Here is a 21,284-nt window from a genome sequence, read left to right as displayed (position 1 = left end):
TCTTTGTGTGGATGTGAATGTTTATACAATGCATATAATGATGGAAAATCATGCTCAACAAGGATAGAATTATGCATTTTGAAGGATCTAGGTAAGAAACTATCCAAGAAATGGTGATACGGGTTTTAAAGAGCTGTTTGAAGGCAATAAAAAGGACAATTAGTGGAAAAATACCGTAAGACTATTTGAAACATACTGATGAGTTGGTTGGTTCTGAGGCAGAGGCATGAACAAAAGAGCATAACAAAAACAATGCGGGAGAGAGAGAAGGGCACACAGACATGAGAGATGGGGTCTGAACAGGAGCAAGATTAGTTAGGGATTTGATGATGAGAAGGAAAAGATTAAAATTCATGTTGAGAATAACTTAACACAGTTTCGTTTTGTTATCTTTAATTGCAAAGAACTTCTAACATTTTGTCCTCCACTACGGAAGTTCTTATGCTGTCATTACCACTGCATTTTTGGAGCTTTTTTCAGTACTGTAGTAGGCAATATGTACCAGATATTGCTGCTGTGTTGAGAACTCCTTCCTTTCCTCCTGTCAGGTAGAGGAGTAACTCGGCAGTTGAACGTTTTGTCTCGGTGGTATTTCTTGTTTTGGTTGTTCCTACTTTGTAGAAAGAATGTGTTTACATTTAATTTATGTATATGCACAAGCTGTATGTATTCTGCACTTATCTTAGAGTTTCTAGGAAGGGGAAACAGGAAAGGAAACCAAGGGAAGGGGGGTTAATGGGGGAAGGAAACATCTACATCTGTCAGTGAAGAATAGTAAGATTTGCGATGGTTCTTCAGTCACAGTATTTGTTCTTGGTTGCACCAAAAAATGTTTGGTTTTATTTTTGGGTAAAATGGTGTTTACAGACTACATGAGCATCTTGTTCCCAGTTTTTCTTCTTATGGTTGAGGAGCTAAGCGGTGTACTAGATATTTGTATATAGTATCTCTGAGAGAATGCAAAAGCTTCAGGACACAGATATACCATTTGCATTTCTTGTGGAAAGTATATATGGACAGACAGAAGAAAAGTGTAACATAGTTTTCCCTGTCCTGCTTGGAAGGTCAGAGTTGCCATCTGTAGGTTTAAATTTGTTTCCTACTGCAGCATAAAGGAAGGTTAACAATTTATACTGGTTATTACTGAGGTGCTAGTGAATCAAATAACAGAAATGAAGGAATAGCAATTAGAATATCAGAGTAAGTAGGCATCAAGAATGCATGAAACCTAATTAGATAATAAATATCTGTTTCATAATTTTGACATGTCGTATTGCAGCCTGGGAGGGTAGCGGGTGGAGAGAAGCTTGTTTTTATATTATTAGGTGACAGTTAACCTCGTGACATTTAAAAAATGGAAAGAGATCCAAATCACTATATAGCTATAAATCTGACTTTAAGCTTTTGAAGAAATGAAGGAAAGAATAATTAAATACCTAGAAGTAAATAAATAAAAGGTGAAGTAAAATGCAGCACACGTCTATCAACATTTTATTGTTCAGGATTAACCTGATATTCTCTTCTGATGAAGTGCAGTACTTCTTTCTCAGACAGGAAAAACACAATAGATCCAGTGTGTCAAATGCCAATAAAATATTTGATACGCTATAATGATGAAAATTATAAAGTGAACCAGGGAAGATAGGGTTTGAATGAGGAATTGCAAAGTGAGTTGTGAGCTGGCAAATGGAATTGCCTTATGGGTTATACTGAAGAGTTAGCAGCTGGCTGAGAGATTAGAGTTGCTCAGAGATCAGTGCCAGAGGTGATCCTGTTTAATGCTTTGACCTTTGCTCAAAATTAGGAATATACTATTGAAATTTGCTGATGATACAGATTCAGCCTAGAAAAATAACCAAAGATTTGGATGGCACCATGGAAGTTAATAGTGCAGAATAATGCTGTTGAGAATGATAACAAGAATCTCTGTGTAAAGCTGGAGTTTGTTGGTTGGAGATGACTGTGAAGAGAAGGATGGGAACATACTGAAGAGAGTTACTATACTGAGCAATCTTAGGGTGACTTTATGCCACCATTTTGATGTATTCAGGAAAATGCTGTATCTCAAGCAAAATATTTTCAACAGAGATATGAAAATATTAATCAACGCTGAAACCACAAAACATTGGTAAGACCTCCAGAATACCAATATGATCAGAAGTGCATGGGAGGGGGTGACTACAAAGAAGATAACTAGAAAATCTATTTTCCAACAGGAGACTTGTCTTCATAAAAGTATGGACTGAATGAACTATTGCTCTCTTCACTAAGTCGTCAATTGTACATCTTAAAGAGGAATAAAAGCTTTTTAAGACAGGCCAATGTTACCAATAAATAAATAAATCCCATCACAAACAAAATAGCATCTGTATATTCTCTATGGACAGATTTTTGGATGGAAATTAAGTAAAATTATATCATGCATAAAAGAAAGAAATTCTAGACCTGCCTTTCAGAAGGACCCTGAGAGCAAGAAAGTTCTCAAAATGTGGTTGGTAAGATTTTATAAGTGTCAGTACTTAAAATACAATTGTCCATACTAGGAACGGACAGAACCCACTGACTAGGAGCTTCAAGTTCTTTGTGCTATGCTTGCTTCTAACTTCAGAGCCTGGTTAAGGACAGAAGTGTGGTCTTGAAGTAAATTTTTCATGTAAGCATAGCCTTATTCCTAAAAGAAAGAATGGAATTGTCTAGAAATATATTTTTTATATTAATGAACTGTAAATATGGCTTGGATTAGTTTTTCAGAGTATATGCTAAACGTTAAACAAAAGGTAAATATACTACATGAATAAACATACTCAAAAATTTTTATTTTTTAAATACAAATTTATTTTTTTCTTAGATTTTTTTGTAGGTTTTATGTTCTGGTTCCCTAAAATTTCTTCCACTAACTACACTACAATTGGGAAGGACAGATAGGTGGCAGATCACAATATGTCAGTTTGTTAATGTACTTAATAGAAAAGAAATTTTATAGTTCTGTCTGATAAAACAAGCTAGCAGAAAATTGGGAGTTAAGGAAATCATTCAAAGTTACAGTTAGGTAGCACTGATATTATGATATCACTTTTTTTATTTTTAACTACATTATGTTTAGTTTATGGGAAAAGCAAATAAAAATAAAAAATAAATAAAAATAAATGGATACAGGTGAGGCTAGTTCAACCATCATAGAGGAAGTATAAAATTAGCATTGGGAAGTTTGCTGAAGATCTGTTTTTATGTTCTGATATGCTCCACTGAATGATAGAGATAAATATTTTTTTCTTATATCACTATATTTATTCATTTACCTCACTGCTGTAGTCAATAATGGAGTATTTTCACTAGCTATGCTACAATAAATGTAAGTTATATAGCACTAAAAAGTGAAACAGTTCACTGGCATTACATGTGAGATTTTGTATAAATAGCTGGCCAAATTCACATAGAAAAATGTTTAGTATGGTCATTGGAAAAAAAAACAAAACTTCTAAAGTAATGTGTTAAAAATATAAATGAAGAAGAAAATGGATTGAAAGCAGTTATTTTGAAAGACTGGAAAAAATCAAGAAACTATATTAAAGTTTAGGATTTTTTTTCTAGTTGTTTATATCTTTCAATAAAAGTTACTTCTATGAGATTATTTTTGAAGTGTCACTGGTCTCTGTTTTCCCTACTCATGTACCCACCAGCTATGAATTCATGGAAATTTTTAGTGATTTGGATGTTTAGAAATGTGCCATTATGTGCTGTTGTTCTTCTGTCGTGTTGAGAGCACAACTTGAAGCTATCACTTACTAGCTGAATTGCAGTAATCAACTCTATCTGTGCATTTAGACTACCACAGTTACAAAACTAAATGAATTCACTTAAACCTTGTAGAAAACATAATTTATTGAACTGTGATAACTGTCTCAGGTAGGTTTACTGTATTTTAATATGAAAACAAAATTTTAAATTGCTTTGTTTCTTACTTCAGAAGAGCATTTCTTTAAGTGCTATTTTTTAACAAAACTAGTAGATTCTGATTTTTTTTGAAAAAGAATAAATGGCTAGCCTTGAATACCACAGGCTGATACAGGACATAAGCCATGGTGGTGTGTGTTCTGAAGTACTTCTGACATGCATAAAGCCAACAATCCTTTATAAGGATGAATACACAATGTCCAAGTCTCAAATGCATATTGTCATTTAGGTTCTTTTTGGTAGCTGTCCTGCATATCAATGCTATCAAGTGGAACTTGAGGAGACAGGAAACTCTAAGCTTACAGAGCGTGCACCAGATACTTTGAGTCTCCTTAAATTGCTACATAAGGAAGGAAAAGCTATCCTTGGATGTTATTTAATAATGTGTTGTTAACATGATGAATATGATGAACTGCAGATCCTAAAGATAAACATCCTTAATTTGTAACACATTTCTGAAAATTTTTTTTGTTTGTCTAATGGGCAGTTTCCTAACTTATTTTCAATGTTTTAATGAAAAATACAATTCATAAAATAGATTTGGCTAACTCAACGTGAAAGGATAACTCCTTAATTTCTTGATTATTGAAAAATGCAGAACCTATACTGAGTCTGACTCTAGCCAAATTAATAAAGGAGAAAGTCTTTGAAATTATATTGCACAGATGTCACAAAGAAAAGAGATTTAATTGTTTCAAAGGTGAAAATACATGGTAACTCTTTTTTTTTTTAACTATCTGAGGTCAAACTCATGTCTCTGAAATTACATTTAGATAATATTTCAAACGATAAATATATGTTCTGCTATGACATAGAATATCTGGCATCCCAGTTCTTCTGCATTCCTCCCACTCCCCAGCAACAGCATAGCTGGAGAAGAAAAACAGATGGATAGGATAAAACAGCAACGTTTGCCACAAATCCCTATAAAGAAAAACCTATTGCATCTTTTGTAATGCAGCCTATACCACCTTTTTTGTTTTAATAATGCAGCATTAGTAATTTCCGTCCTAGCCAGCAATCTGCCTTCACTTTATCCCATTGCTGACAACAGAAGGATAAATAGCAACTCACTGGCATTCTTTCTTTTACTTTCAGTCACGGGACTGGAGTCCATGAGGCATGACACCACCTGCATAGAAGAAAGCAGTGTGGCTTGTGATATTTTTGTTTTGACAGCTACGTACCAGTCATACTTAGTTTAGAACCCTAATTTATTAAGTGAAAACACTCCACTTTTATTCCCCCTTTTTTTCCTGTTTGCAAAGGGGCTTCATCAGAGCCTGATAAATCATTAATTGTGCAACTTTCTTTTTGGATACAAATTATGTTACTCTGAAAGAAATAACAAGGATTAATTGCTAAGCAAGGACATGATATACTGCTTGGGCAGCTCTGAATTTAGCTGCATGTAAATCTTGACGCTCATTTAGTTTTCTCTCTATCTTTGCATCTCGTCCTGACAGGTGCGTGCCCAATCACTGTGAACATGGTGGCAAATGCACCCAGACGTGGGACAGCTTCAAGTGCACTTGCGATGGAACTGGATACAGTGGTGCCACTTGTCATAACTGTAAGCCGTCTTGCAATTTCAAAATCATAATTGAGTGTGGAAGACCCTGATGTCTTTTGAGATATAAAGTTTGTCATCTTACCTGCTTGCTAAAGATTCTCAACCTTTTTAAGAAAAAGTTGATTTAAGCAGGCTTTGCCTATTCTATGTAGGGCTGTATTTATATAGTATTTTTGATATCACGCAAGGATCCAAAGCACATTGACCAAGTACATTGTCAGTGATTGCACTCTACACTTTGAAATGGACACAGTGAATGTGCCCTCAGCTTTTGGGGAGAGCTGCTGACCACTGCTAGAGAAACATTGGTTCGGGTTGCTAATCCTGAGGCTTTGTTTACATACTGATTTGTGACCATTCTAGAATTAAATTAATCTTTTGTCTTGCAAATAAGAATATTTCCTATGAGCTCCACCTATCCTACAATATTAAAGCAAAGAAAAATGAGAAAAATATACAGTTGCTCTTTTTACAGATTCTGAAGTGTGTATGCAGAGCCTCCCATGTGTGTCTTCTGTTCCTTCCATCATACACTAAAAACGGGGTTTTTATCTACAAAGTGTATTTTAAAATATCTGGAAAATGCAGAAAATATATCGAGTCCTTCCTTTTTTCCTCTTTTTCTTTAGCAAACTGTCTCTTAATATGGAGGAGATAATAAAGATTGAACAGTTGAAAAGTTAAATTTGAAGTTGGGTTTTATGTAGATATAAATTCATATAATCTGATTACAACTATATAAAATGTTACAAATATAATTGCAGTATTATTTAATTCATAATCAAAATGACAATGAGAAAAATGGTGACAATTCGTAGGAGTCTGAATATACATATGTATTAATCAAGTCCTTCATGGTATGGCTACTATGCTAGTAAAACTGAGAGTTAAGTGGCAAATGAGTGTTTATTAATAGGAAATATATGAATCACCAATGTGTGTGTGAGAAATTTCATGGGCAGCCCTTTTTCCACCGAGTGCGTGTGCATAGCAGTGCTTACCTCCTCTTAAGAAAGGAGACACAGAATTTAGAATGAAGTAGGATTTTGGTGAAACAAAGGAAAAGTAATTTTTTTTCTTAAAGTATAATATTTTTAGAACTTTTTCTGCTCTAGTATAGACACCTGGAAAAATATGCTTCCTGTCCATATGATATGCTATAAAGGTGTTTAACTGGAGAAATGCAGGGATGGAAGCTCAGTTAATTAAGTACATTTTATCTAGCAGGCCTCAGAAAATATGTATAATTTGTCAGAGGAAAATGTGTTGTGCAGGATCAAAAAGCCTGACAGAGGCAAGATTCCTGCAGCTGCATGCATTCCCAGCAGGCACATCATGCACATGCAAGTGCATGGCTGGCTGCACAGATAATATGCAAAACATTTACAGAAATACTGCACCAGTGTCCTCATCCCTTTCCCTTTTTTGGCTGATCAGTGGCTTGGCTCAGACAGTCTGCCTAGTAGCTGGCCCTGGGTCCCAGTCTCCCCAGTTACTGATGCCTGGACCATGAATAGATTGGCAAGGTATTATCTGGGCTCTTCCTTCTGCCATTGTCTCTTCACTCCTTTGTGAGTGTGTAGATGACTTAAGATATAATCTAACATAGTCTAGCTTTCCTTCTTGAGTCCCAAAGAGAAGCAACAAGGGCACATAGATGACATAACTTTTCTTAAATCAGTCACTAAAAAGGAAAGGACTAATAAGCCAATGATGTGTAAACAGTTCTCTTAACAGGATTTTCACCTGCCTGTTATGGATGAACAATGCAATAAGGCAAGTAAAAGGCACTGCTGGACTGCAGTATTGAAAGGGGGATTTGGAGTCTACTGTTCTGTTTTTAACTATAGGATGAGTTATGTGATATAGGATAAGTATATGGGATTACGGTGTCCAGGTCATTTGGAGATGTTTAGAAATTTACCTTTTAATTCAGACGAACTTTCTAACATAGATGTCTAAGCTTTTGTTTTGTTTAATTTTTATCTTAAAAAAGAGAAGTTTTTATCAGTGCTACAATTTTAGAAGTCTTTTTTCATATTAAAAAAAAAAATGTTGAGCAGAAAGTTATTCACTCAGTGGATGTTCTGTGAGAATGTGTGAGGCCTTGTGTTGTTCTGGGGTCTGGAATTGAATGGCTCCGAAATCGGTGAAAATCAAAAATTAGTGTTGAGGTATAGGCTGAGATAACCTTACCTCTGCCTTTACTGAGCAGGCAATACTTACCAGGATTTACAAGATGTTACAACTCTGTTTACAGTATTAATTATCTCTGCAAATAAAGAGGGGATCTATTGAAGCTTGCTAAAGGTTGTGGTTATCCTGTCCTAAGGTATGGGGCTTCAACTCTGCTGCAGTGATACTGACCCCATCTGTCCTTTCCTACTTCTGCAGTGTGAATGTGTACTTGGACACGCTTGGTGTGCTACCTTTCAGCTCCTTATGAAATTTCTGATGTTTGTGACAATAGTACAAAAGAGATGCTGGAGGAGGAACAAAGTTGGAATGATAACTGGTGTAATATAAAAATAACTGGAAGCAATTTTAAACAGGATTATGACTTGTATGAAAAGGCTATAAAATTTAGCAGATGTCGTGATTCTATGGAGAAGAAAATTGTTTAAGTACAGGCACTTTCAGTATCATTTATCTTAAATATAAGATTGTTACAAAGCAAGTGGTTTTGTGTTCTACTGTAAAATGTTTTTCTCAGTGTTTACAATGTTTGTGCTGGTGATGTAACAGGGCATTTCTTAAAGAGGCTAGAGTCAAGGCTATACTAGTGTGTATCTTAGCTCTGTAACTTATGATTTTCATGAGTTTGAGTTTTGCTGAACTTAAAGGAACAAGTTCTGTGTTACCGAAGGCTTTTGTCAGTGAATTTTGCTTTGGTCAGGGAATTTCAACACTTTCCTAAGCTTTTGACCTGAAACAAGGCAAAGCTTTACAGCCTTGACTGAATTTCAGATTAGTGTGTTAGGTTTCTTTTGAAGTTGAAACTCAAAGACAAAATCAAGAGATGATGTCCTTGAAGTGAAACAGAGAAAAATGTTTGCATGAAATCCTTGTGAATCAAAATGGCCTTGTTTCACGTAGGTCTGGTCATAATATATTTATAGCATGATAGTGAAAACAATAGTTAGTTCAGAGAGGTGAAGTATGTATTCTGGGGATGAGAACAGTGTAAACTACAGAACAGAAATAGTTACAGAAATAGTTATTTCAGATTTATTTGAAATTAACAATCAATTTTGATGATATTGCCAGTTGTGTAGATCTGCTATGCACACCTGACCTTTAAGATCAGAAAATTTGCTTTTTCAAATAGGGCATTGTTATATGAAGGCTATTCACCTTTCCAAGACAAGCCAAGATTTCCACACTCCACGTGCACTTTTTTTTTTTTTTTTTTTTTTTTTTTTTTTTTTACAGCTACTAGTGCATCAATGTATGGGTTTTACCTGGCTGGACAGCTATACTCCACGACAAACCCCCTCACTCCCCCTCCTCAAAAGAAGAGAGGGAGAAGAAAATATGCTTGGGGGGGGGGGGGGGGGGGAGGAGGAGGGGAGGCGTATGGGTTGAGATAAGGATAATGTATAATTCAATTAAAGAGAAAAGGATAAAATCAAACAAAGACCACAGAGAAGCAGAAGGAAGAAAAAAAAATCTCTACTTCCCATCAACAAGCAATGTTCTTCCGTGTCCTGGGAAGCAGGGCCTCAATATGTGCAGCAGTTGTTTGGGAGGGCAGATATCTTCATAACAGGAGACCCTCCCTCTCCTTCCCCTTTCCCACCTTTTATTGCTCAGTGTGACATCATATGGTATGAAATATCCCTTTGATCAGTTTAGGTCAGCTGCCCTGGTGATGTTCCCTCCCTGTCTCTTGCCCACCCCCGGCCTCTTGACTGTGTGGAGTTTGAAGGGAGTCCTGGTGCTGTGCCAGCACTGCTCAGCAGTAGACACAAAACTGGTGTGATATCAGTGCTGTTCTAGCTACAAGTGCAGAGCACAGCATTGTATGGGCTGCTGCATGGAAAGTAAACTCCATCCCAGCCAGACCCTGTAGAATCCCAAAAGCTTAATGGTGAATTAACCAAAAATATTGGAAAGTTGTGTATTTCATTGCATAGGAAACACCCTAGAAATCTGCCATATTGTTTTTTCATAACATTCTCAGTGCCCAGGGGAATACTGTGGCCTTGTAAATACCAAGCTAGAACACCAACTTTATCATTAGACAAGACAGAAAGGTAAATTAATACTTAAGTATTATTTTTTTTGAGATTTTTTAATACTTAAAAATCACTATTTACAGGTGTTAAAGGGTTTAAAATGGTTTTAAAAATGATTAAGGTTATAACTAACATTAAGCATAATCCTTACCAGCTTTATTGTATGAGCTAAACTTTAATCTCTGACTAACCTTTATAGCCTACTGAAGGCTGCCCTGCCATGCACATTTCTTAGAGACACATTTTTCAAGAGTCTATTGGTAAATGGTTCCTGGAGCCATTGAGAACAGGAGCTTATTTTCTTCATTGCTTCTTCTCATCTCCATTGTGTTGTTCAGATAACATCACTCTGCTGCACCTTGCACAAACTATACATATAGCTTTAGGCTCTAAGGTGCTTCCTTAAAACAAAATGGTATAAATTTACAAATGCATATCAGCACAAGTAGTAATTATTCAAACTTCTTTCTCTCAGATTTTTAATGTGCAGCATGTTTTCACTTGACTCTGCATATGAAAGAAACACAATAAAGGATTTAGGAAAAATCTAGCAGAACCTATAAAAATAATTTAACTATATTTGTCTTCTCCTAATTATTTCCAATAGCAAAGTCCAATTTGTTCTCAAAGGATTAATCTTAATTATGTACATATTTACTCATATGAGACAAGCTATATTCTTCCTAAATTTCACTTTCAAACAAAAAAAATGCCCTTATTTTTACTTGTGTACGTCCACCTTTCCTTTGAGAATATCTCATGGGAAAGGGTTTGCTTATAAATCTTCAGTTATTCCACTGGGGGCACTAACCTCAAGCTTGCCATCAGTTATCTGTTAGATCTGTAAAAGCAATAGGTGATATGTAGTCTTAGATAATCACATCACTAGAGGCAGAGAAATTACACCGGAATACAGAGAGTACAACTCTATTGAGAACATACACAAATTTTTATATTTTTAGTATTTTTAGAGTAGAATTATGCTGCAAGGTTGTGGGGATTTTTGATTTTGTTGTTTTGTGGTGTGTGGTTTTTTTTTTTTTCCAGAATGAGTATTTGTAACAATGTGGTGAGTTTTTTTTTTTTTTTTTTTTTTTTTTTTTTTGTCATAATTTCAACATAACAGATCGTGACCCCTGCATTCCCTGGCTCTGTCTCCTCATAGCTTGTCATGAATGTTACCTTGTATTTCGGAATGTATTCCAGAGTTTACTAGGGAGTAAAGCACTGATCTTCCCTTTAGATGAATACATCAGGTGTAATGGAAAGTCTAATGAGCACTGATTATTTGTTTTCCTAGGAATATTCACTTTCTCCCTAAAATGAAATTCTGCATTAATAAGTAGTGTGTTAGTATCTAGAAATAAAACTTAAACAAGAAACTTCTATACTAACACACATTGTAGAGGCAGTGATAATTTTGATTCCTAATTATTGCTAAAATCAGTAATCAGAAAACCAAATATAGTCTGCATAGGCTGTAATGATTGGACTTACAGCAAGACTTCTGTTGATTACTTGGTTATAAATGATTTTCTTGTATTTCCAGAAAGGAGGAAACAACTGAAGCATTTGACTTTTTCTATTCAGAGTCTAGAGAAGAAAAGATGTCATAGTGTGTTTTTTTGTTTGTTTGTTTTTTGTTTTTTTTTCTCTAGAGCATTTTGGGAAGTAGTCTATAGCAAAAAGAGCAAATACATAATTTGTCAAAGATATGCATTTTTAATCTTCTGGAAAAAAAAAAAAAAAGTAATTGTACAGATGCATAATCATCACAAACAAGTATGACTTTCCACCCCAGTAAAAACTGGGGGAGTTCTGAGAACAAAAGTGAGATCATAAGAAGTAACTAACAGATTTGTTAGAGAACTAATTTTTTTTGTTTGTTTGTTTTAAGAAATGGCAATGGGCTTGCAGTTTCACAGACAGATTAATGCATTATGTGATCAATAATGAGAGTTCTCTTTACAATTCACTAATTACAGAAACATTTAATGAAGGGAAGAGAAAAATCTGGGAAACAACAGAAAAATCTTTCAAAGAAAATCAACTGCTGCAATTAATAACAAGTAACACTTACTGAACTTGTTCAATTTGATCTGAGTGAGATAGGACAGACCATCCACTAATAGTAAGGTTGCTTATGATCTCATGAGTCAAGTTTTATAACCATGAACAACACATAAATGCACTATCAGGAGAGAAGGTATATGCAACTGAAGTGCCTCCAGGCCAGAGCAAAATAATCCACTAATCCAAATATGGAGGGTCATTAATGACCAAAAAAAAAACAAAAACAAAACAACTCTGAAGTTTGTAACATCTGCCAAGATGACTCTGAAGTTTGTAACATCTGCCAAGATGAAAGTGGTATTTATTTTTTCCCTTAGTAATTTCTCCCTAGAACTTCTACTACAGAATTGACCCTTGCTAGAACTAACAGAACCTCTGTTTAAGAACAAACAAAACTTAAACTGAAGAAAAATACTTTAATATCTTTATTATACTTCTGGATAATTGTAAACTAAATGTGGAGAAGACAGTCATGTGATAGTAAATGCTACCAGCTGGAGACTAGATCTTTCTCATTTGAGTTTTGAAAAAGGCTTTGAAAGAGATTTGGGTTTGATATCAACAAGGGTTGATGTTGATAGAAACTAGGAAACTAGTTACGTGTTTCTAAACAATATACAACCTTCAAAATTAAGGCCAGAATAGTTTCCAGGGCCAGTTTGTAAAATCTAACTCTGTTATAGCTCTGACTTAAGAAAGAAAAATCAAATGAAAACCTATCCAAGAATACAAAATTGGACTGAAAACTACATTAAGATGACGTTCCTATCCTGTTTCTTAAGAACTCCCCTGATTATTGGAGAAGTAAAAAAAAAATAAAAAATAAAAATAAAATAAAATAAAAAACTTTCCAAAAGAGCTGCTGCAGTGGAGGTTCAACAGTTTCTTAAGAACAGATGAAGTTTCTCAGAAAAGAAGCAGTAGGGGATGTCTTGTCTAGCTGGGAAATAATAAAAAATAGTCATCTGTTTGCATCCAAGATACTTAGAGACTCTGAATTTGTGACCTAGGATAAGCGAAGTAGATTTAGGGAGGTAAATGCTGTGTTCAGGCTCAGCAGTGTGTGCATGTGGATGTGTATCTGAACAATGCTAATCTTGGAGCAGTAGTTGAAAATGGGAGATATAATTTCTGGAATCTTTAGTCTTTTGTCTCTCCTGCTCTTAGTATTCTCTAAGAAAGCACTTTCAACAACTGATTGTTCTCAGCTGGTGAGATTGGTGTCAATTTATTCTTCTCCTTTCTCACACTCCGTATCTGAAGTAATCAAATGTTCAAATCTGATACATGCTCTGCAGAACATCATTTCTAGCGTGTCTGTCTCTTTGCTGTTGAGAATAGAGATTCTCAAAGCTGGTTTATACAGAAACTATTTTGTTCACAGAAGTTTATTAAAAGGGTTGTATAATCAATATGTTAACTTCTAAAGCAGCTAATCTTTTTCCAATAACACTTTTCAAAGGAAATATCATAATTTATAGTAGTCTGTGTGGATTGGACTCGATGATCTTGAGGTCTCTTCCAACCTAGAAATTCTGTGATTCATCTCCTATTATTTATTACATGTTTTCAATGGATTTAACATAATGCCTTTCTTGCTCTTCTAGGGATGCAGACTTATTGAATTATATGTTTTAATTTAAAAAGATAAATTTACATGAAGGTGAAGTTGTTTGGTTTAATCTTAGGCTTTAGAGTTGGAGAATCATTTACAGTGGAGAAGATGTTCAAGATCATCAAGTCCAGCCATCAACCTGACTTATCAAGTTCCACCATTAAACCACCTCCGTTATTGCCACATCCACACATCTCTTAAATACCCCTAGGCAAGGGGATTCCACCACTTGTCTGGGTTTGTCTGGGTAGCCTGTTCCAATACTTGACCACCCTTTCTGGGAAGAAATTGTTGCTAATGTCGAATCTAAACTTCCAATGGTACATCCTAAGAACACTTCCTTGCATTCTGTCACTTCTCACCCAATAAAAGAGACTGACACCCTCCCTGTTGCAACCTCCTGTCAGGAAGTTGTGGGCAGTGATGAGGCCTCCCCTCCTCCTCCTCTACAAACTAAACAACTTCAGTTGCCTCAGTCACTCTTCATAATCCTCTTTTTCTATTCGCTTCAACAGCGTTGTTGACCTCTACACATGCTCAAGGAACTGAATGTCCTTTTACTGAGGGGCTCCAAACTGAACACGATATTCAAGGAGCGGTCTTGCCAGTGCTACATCCAAGGGTCTGGATGAGCCTTGTCACTTCCCTCATCCTGCTGGCCACACTATTTCTGACTCAGTCTAGGCTAGTGCCTTCTTGGCCACCTGGGCACACTAATGGCTTGTGTCCAGTTGGCAGAGCCCTCGGGTCCTTTTCTGCTGGCAAATTTCTAGGCACTCTTACCCAAGCCCATACTGATGCATGAGTTTGTTATGACCCAAGTGCAGCAGCTAGCACTTAGCCTTGTCACATGTCATGTGATTGGATTTGGCCCATCAATTTAGCCTATCCAGATTCCTTTGTAAGCCTTTCCTACCCTTAAGTAGATCAATAGTTTTACTTAACTGGGTATCATCTATAAACTTAGTGAGGGTGGACTTGACCCTCTCATCCAGACCATTGAAAAAAATGTTAAACAAAATTAGCCCCATGACTGAACCCTGGGAATGCCACTGTTGACCTGTCACCAACTGGATTGAACTCTGTTCACTCCTTGAGCCCAGCAACCCAGCCTTCACTCAGAAAACTGTACATTTGTCCAAGCCATGAACAGACAGTGTTTTTTTTTTTTTTTTTCCAGGAAGATGCTGTGGGAAACAATGGAAGGATCAACTCTCTTGACCTGTTAGTAATACTTTGCCTAATGCAACCAAGAATACTGATAGCCTTCTTGGCACCACGGGCACATTGCAGTCTTTCATGTGAAATACATAAACCCCAAGTCAATGTATTTTTGAGCTGTGCCTCCAAAACTGGGAAAAGAAAAGCTTTTATAAAGTTAGGCTGTTTATGCATAGTTTTAAACTAGAGTCAAATGTTGTGATTTTTAAGCGAAACTACTATGTAAGGGAAATATGTTTGGGACTCAGTGACAGTCTGAAATCAGAGTCTAATTCAGTGTTTTTAGTCCCTGAGTTCAAAGACCTAGTTTATGTGTTTAAAACTGACCAAGCAACTTGCCTGAATTTGAGAAAGTTTAGGTATTAGAGAAGTTTTTGCAGGTAGCTATAACCTGTGCTCTGTTATTATTCAGAATGCAGAATCAAATATTATTTCCATGGGACAGTTAAAAGAGAACATGCAATAGATAACTTTAGAAAAGCTCGTGTATGCTATAAAATCAAAGCCAGGATTAATCACAGCCTAAAAAAGACTCAGTGTGTAAAGACTTCAAAATTAATTAGCTTTTTCTTAAACTTCTCCATTAAGACAATCTAGCATATTGCTTATTTTAACTTAACTGCAATAATAATAATAATAAAGGTGTTGATATTAAATTCTGATTGACAGCCATTAGAAAGAAAAAAAAGGAAAAAAAAATGTTTTGAAGTCACTCCATAATTCTGGCTTTTTCAGACAGGTGAGAAAATGAAGTTAGTGCAAAGGTCAATTGTAGAGATGCTCTGTAGCTGAAGTAATGAGAATTTCTTCAGATATATGTGTAGTGTTTTTTTTTTATTATTTCTACGCATACATATTTTTTTTAAGTAGCATTAAAAATAGACAAAAAAGAATACATTCTGTGTTTTTTTTTTTTTATGTTTTCCATTAAAGAGGCAGTATATAACAACAGATAATCAGACATTATGTAGGTTTTGTACCATTTCCGTGTACATTTCTTAGGACAAAATGATTTGATAAATTCTATGTTCTTCATTTTTCCATAGGTAGAAGGCAGCATGATCAATCTGGTAGGACTACAGAATGAGAATTAGCATATTTAGATTCAGTCCTTTGTGTTAGTGCTTCCCAGTGATTTAATTTTGGGGCAAGTAATTTCTCTCTCCCACTCGTGTGTTTTCTCTTTTTTTTTTTTTTTTCCTCATTTGCACCATAGGAAAAATGATGCTCTTTGTAAGTGCTTTAAGACTTATGAAAATCATTACAAGCAGAAGAGCTATTTGAAAAAATGAGAAGAAAGCTTGCAAAAAATCTCTTTTCATTCTAAAAGTTTAATGAAAAGATTTGGTCAATGTATAATCAGACCCTCATTTATCATCTCACAAACTGGAAACACACTAAATATTAGCAAACTAATGTTTTAATTCAAAAACTTATTTTGCAAAAGGCAGCTGTTCAAGAAAATTAAGAATTGCTACTTCCTAAAAACAGCCAGATTTTTACTGGAAAGGAAGAAGATCTCTCAAAAAATGCTAACTGCCTCCAGTTACAGCTTCATAATAGTGCTGTTTTCTGTGATCTAGCTGGATGAATATATGAGATATTCATATTGAACATAGAAGTACAATGGAAAAAACAGACTCCCAAAGATCTCTTTGTTTCTTCCAGTTTGTCTGACTGAAGAAAAGGTGATAATAAGGATTCTGAAAAGGCTCTACTTTCTCCAGCAGATTCTCTAGGGCAGGTAATGACCTCTGTGTCATCCCTCAGGTATAAGACTTCAGGTCAGTCACCTCAAAGTCTCCAAGAATTTTGAAGATTGCTTTAAGAGGAGACACCCATCCATACTGGAATATAGCCTTGAAAATGGAAAATGATATAGACCACCTCAGGCTCTTCCTGGGGTGGAGAAGAAGCAACTGAGCACCCCTTCTGAAATGGGCTACTGAGGGTAGAACCCAGGTTCTAAGCAGACTTACTATGTCAGATGTCATGAATATATTTGAGCTGACTCTTTGATGGGTAGTTTTTGTTCAGGGGAAAAAGTGTGTTTTTCTTGGGATGTGGTTATGTTTTGTGCATGAAAGCAATAGAAAAAAAAAATTTTTTTTTTTTTGATTTTTTTTTTTTTCTCAGGTTTCTCAGGCTCAGGTTGGAAAGAACTTTGAGGATCATCTAGTTCCACCCCCCCTGCCATAGGCAGGGATGCCACCCACTAGATCACATTTCCCAGGACCTAATCCAGCGTGGTCTTGAGCACCTTCAGGGATGGGGCATCCACAACCTCTCTGGGAAACCAGTTCCAGTGCCTCACTACCCTCTGAGTGAAGAACTTACTCCTAACCTCTATTCTAAATCTCCACTCTTTCAATTTAAAATAATTTCCCCTTGTGCTGTCATTATCTGAGCACAAAGTCACTCCCCATTTTTCTTATAAGCCTATTTTAAGTACTGAAGAGCAACTATGCTGTCACACCAGAGCCTTCTCTACTTTAGGCTGAACATTCACAGTTCTCTCATCCTTTCTTCATAGAAGTGCTCCGGCCCTCTGATCGTCTTTGTAGCCATCCTCTGCACCTGCTCTAACAGCTCTTCATCCTTCTTGTGCTGGGGGCCCCAGACCTGGATGCAGCACTCCAAGTGAGGTTTCACAAAGGCAGAGCAGAGGGGACAATCACCTCGCTCCACCTGCTGGCCACTCCACTGTTGATGCAGCCCTGGATGCAGTTGGCGTTCTGGGCTGCAAGCATGCACTGTTGACTCATGTTGAGCTTTTCATCTACCAGAACCCCCAATTCCTTCTCTGCAGAGCTGCTCTCAATGAGTTCTTCTCCATCTGCACTCATATCTGGAATTTCTCCAACCCAGGTGCAGCACCTTGCATGTGGACTTGTTGAACCTCATTAGGTTCACATGGGCCCATTTCTCAAGTTTGTCCAGGTCCCTTTGGATGGCATCACTTCCTTCTGTTGTATAAGCTGCACCACTCAGCTTGGTGTCATTTGAAACCTTGCTGAGGGTGTACTCAATCTCACTGTCTATTTCATTGATGGAGATATAAACAGTACTGGTCTGAGGACAGACCTCTGAGGGACACCACTCGTCACCAGCCTCTACCACTCTCTGGGTGTGACTTTCAAGACAACTTCTTATGCACTAAATTGCCCACCCTTCAAATCCATCTCTCTCCAATTTAGAGATAAGTGTGTCATGTGGGACCTTGTCAAATGCCTTACAGAAGTCCAGGTAGATGACATTGGTTGGTCTTCCCTTCTCAACTGATGCAGTCGCTCACTTGTAGAAGGCTACCAGATTGGCAAAATTTGCCCTTGGTGAAGCCATGCTAGCTGTCCCAGATCACTTCCTTGTCTTGCATCTACCTAGACATTTCTTTCAGGAAGATCTCTTCCATGACTTTCCCAGGCACAGAGGGGGAGGCTCACTGGTCTGTAGTTCCCTGTGTTTTCCTTTCTACCCTTTTGTAAAATGGGAGTGATGTTTCCCTTTTTCTAGTCACCAGGGACTTCATCTGACTGCTAGAACTTTTCAAATACGATGGAGAGAGTCTTGGCAATTCCATCAGCCATTCCCCTTAGGACCTGGGATGCATGTCATCAGGCCCCATGGACTTGTACCTGTTCAGTTTAATCAGGTGGTCTTGAAGATGCTCTTTGCTTACAGTGGAAGGGACTTTACTTCCCCAACCCCTGCCCAGAGGTTCAGGGACTCGAGAAACATAGGAAGCCTGACTGGCAGTGAAGACTGAGTCAAAGAAGCTATTGAGTACCTTAACCTTCTCCATGTCTGTTGTTACCAGTTCTCCCTTCTCATTTATCAGAGGGGATATGGCCTCCTTGGCTTTTCTTTTTCAGCCAAAGTACCTACAGAATCCCCTCTTGTCATTTTTTTGCATCCCTTACCAAACACAGTTCCATCAGTGCCTTGGCTTTCCTTATCCCGTCTCTGCATGTCTGGATGGCATCCCTGTACTTTTCACAGACCACATGTCCTTTCTTCCACTGCCTGTGCATTTTGTTCTCATGCCTCAGTTTGACCAGCAGGTCCTTGCTTTGTCATGCTGGTTTCCTGCCTTCCCTGCTTGATTTCTTATACATGAAGATGGAGAGTTCTTGCCCTCTAAAGAGTTGCCAGCTCCGATCGGTTCCTCTGTCCCTAATGATGGTTTCCCAGGGTATCTCATCCACTCATTCTTTAAGTAGTTGTAAGATTGCTCTTCTAAAGTTCAGCATCTCGACTTTGCTCTTTTCCAAGCCCATATTCCTTGAGAACAAAAACATCAGCCAGGACATAGTTGCTTCAGACCAGACTGCCTCCCATCTTAACCTCTTTAATAAGTTCATCTGCATCAATGAGAAACAGGTCCAGTAACGCTTCTCCTTTGGTTGGTTTATCCAATACCTGGACCACGAAGTCATCCTGAACACACTCTAGGAAACTCCGGTATTGCTCACGGCCTGCTGTGTAGTTTTCCCAGCAGACATCCACATGGTTGAAGTCCCCCATCAGGATGAGTGTAAGAGTGACGCTTCTTGTACTTTAAGCAAGAATGCTTCATTCACAGGCTTCCCTTGATCGGGCAGCCTGTAGTATACCCTGACTACAAGGTGTCCTTTATTGGTGTGGTCCTTTCAACCACAAGCTCTCAATCTGTCTGTAGCTGTTTCTCAGAGGCATTTCTTTGCAATCAATCCCTTCCCTAATGTAGAGGGGAACACTCCCTCCCCTCCTTTCCTGTCTTTCTCTTCTGAAGAGTTTGTAGCCCTTTATTCCAGTGTTCCAGTTGTGTGATCCATCCCACCACATTTCCATGATAGCAGTCAGGTCATATTTGCCTAATTGCACCATGGTTTCCAACTCCTCCTGCTTGTTTCCCATCGTGCATGCATTGGTGTAGAGGCACTTTGGCTAGGCTTCACATTTCCAGAAGAACCCTTCCTTATTACTTTTGGACAGTACACAAGTATTCCCCTGTTGTTTCTTAGAGTGACAATGTTCTCAGGTTTCCTTTCTTCACTTAGAGGTACATCCCCTTCACTCGCTGCATCCAGTTTAAACCTGTCATTACAAGCCCAGATAGCTTACTGTCCAGAACGCTCTTGCCCCACCTGGTCAGCTGCACCCCATTCAGTGTCAGCATGCCTGGTTTCTCAAAAGTGCATCCAAGACCATAGAACCCCAAACCTTGAGCACATCACCAGCCTCACAGCCAATCATTCATTTGGTCCGTTCATCTCCTTCTTCTTGGATCCCAGTCACCAACTGGGAGGACAGAGGAAAATACTACTTGTGCTCCTGATCCCTTCAACATCTTTTTGAGGGACATAAAGTCCTTTTTGATATTTTGGAATCTCCTTGTGGCAGCATCATTTGATCCTATGCGAAAAAGTTGGAAGGGGTGGTAGTCTTTGTGACCTACCAGACTTGGTAGCCTCTTTGTAATATCGTAAATGTGGGCCCCAGGCAGGCAGCAAACCTCTCTGGAGAGATTGTCCATGGGTCAAATGGGAACCTCAATGCCTCTCAGAGAGGAGTCTGCAGTGACTAACATTCTTCATGCCTTTTTTGCAGCAACAGTTCCGATGCACTTGGGAGACTGAGCCAATTTGTGTGAATGTCCTTTCTGAGGTTTTTACTAGTTCTTCTGGAGTCCTTCCCTCCTGCTAGAACATTGTCTCTACTGTGCTGAGGCACTTAGGGGAAGGGGGAGACTCCTCCTCCAGCTCCAAGCAGAGACAAGGATCCATTCTCCCGTGTCACGTGAGTCTTTCACAGGTGTTGGTTCAGGGCTGCAAGCTTGTTTATCTTCCCCTTGCCAGGACTTAAGGCAGGGCTGTTGCTCAAACCATGTCAGCACAAAATACTATTTTTCAATCTCCTGCTCAGATTCCTGGATGCTACATTGCCTGGTGAGTTCCTCTCACCTCAAGAGAGAGATCCTTGGGAAGTCTCTTTGGGTGTAGGCATCCAACCGGAGATGTTGTGGCCCCCCTGTCTGGGTTTCATCCCTAGCCTGGCAGGCTCGGTGGGTGGACACCATTTCTGTTGTAGTAGAAGGCTCTTCCTCTGTTGCTCCCAGAATACAAAATGATCCACCTTGCTCCCTGCCTGCATGAACTGCCACTCTGACTGCCACACCATGTCCTGGTTGCTCATGCTCCCCAGGGGCTGCCTTTGTACAACAGAGGGAGACTGTGTCTGGCTCTGCTCAAGCCTTGACAGCCGGGCCTCGTGAGGGCTGCTGGGTCCTGGTGGCTGCCTCGAGGGGCCTCCATGTAGGGACTGCCCTGCACGCTGCAGTCCCCCACTCCGCTGCAGAATGCATCTGCCCTGGAGCCAATTGCCTCAACTTATCAGAAGACCTCACCTCTTCTGATAATACTAAGGCTTCTTGTCTCATGTTGGGCCTGGCTGGCAACCCTGAAAGAGTCAGGAATCTTTTGTCACAAGCTGAACCCAAGAATAAAGTTTTGCACTTGTGGAAGAAAATGGACAGCAAAGGAAAGGACAAAATACAGAAATTCATGTGAACGGTAACAAACCATGGTATCTCAGTTACCTTCTGCTTTGATGGCTTTAGAACAGTGTTTTA

The 21,284-nt window shown here is 38.1% G+C and overlaps 1 protein-coding gene across 1 annotated transcript in view; it reads left to right on the top strand.

Moving 5' to 3' along the window:
- The window catches only part of CNTNAP2 (contactin associated protein 2), a 1,125,334-nt gene that overhangs the window by 732,643 nt on the left and 371,407 nt on the right, over nt 1-21,284 (top strand). The window contains exon 11 of the mRNA XM_068674838.1: nt 5,421-5,527. Within this exon, the coding sequence (XP_068530939.1) occupies nt 5,421-5,527 (107 nt within the window). The remainder of the gene's footprint in view (nt 1-5,420; nt 5,528-21,284) is intronic.

The sequence above is a fragment of the Anas acuta genome, chromosome 2 (assembly GCF_963932015.1).
Source record: "Anas acuta chromosome 2, bAnaAcu1.1, whole genome shotgun sequence".
In the NCBI taxonomy this organism is placed as follows: Eukaryota; Metazoa; Chordata; class Aves; order Anseriformes; family Anatidae; genus Anas; species Anas acuta.
Note: the sequence above shows the minus strand (reverse complement) of the source record. Positions and strands in the feature narration are given on the sequence as shown.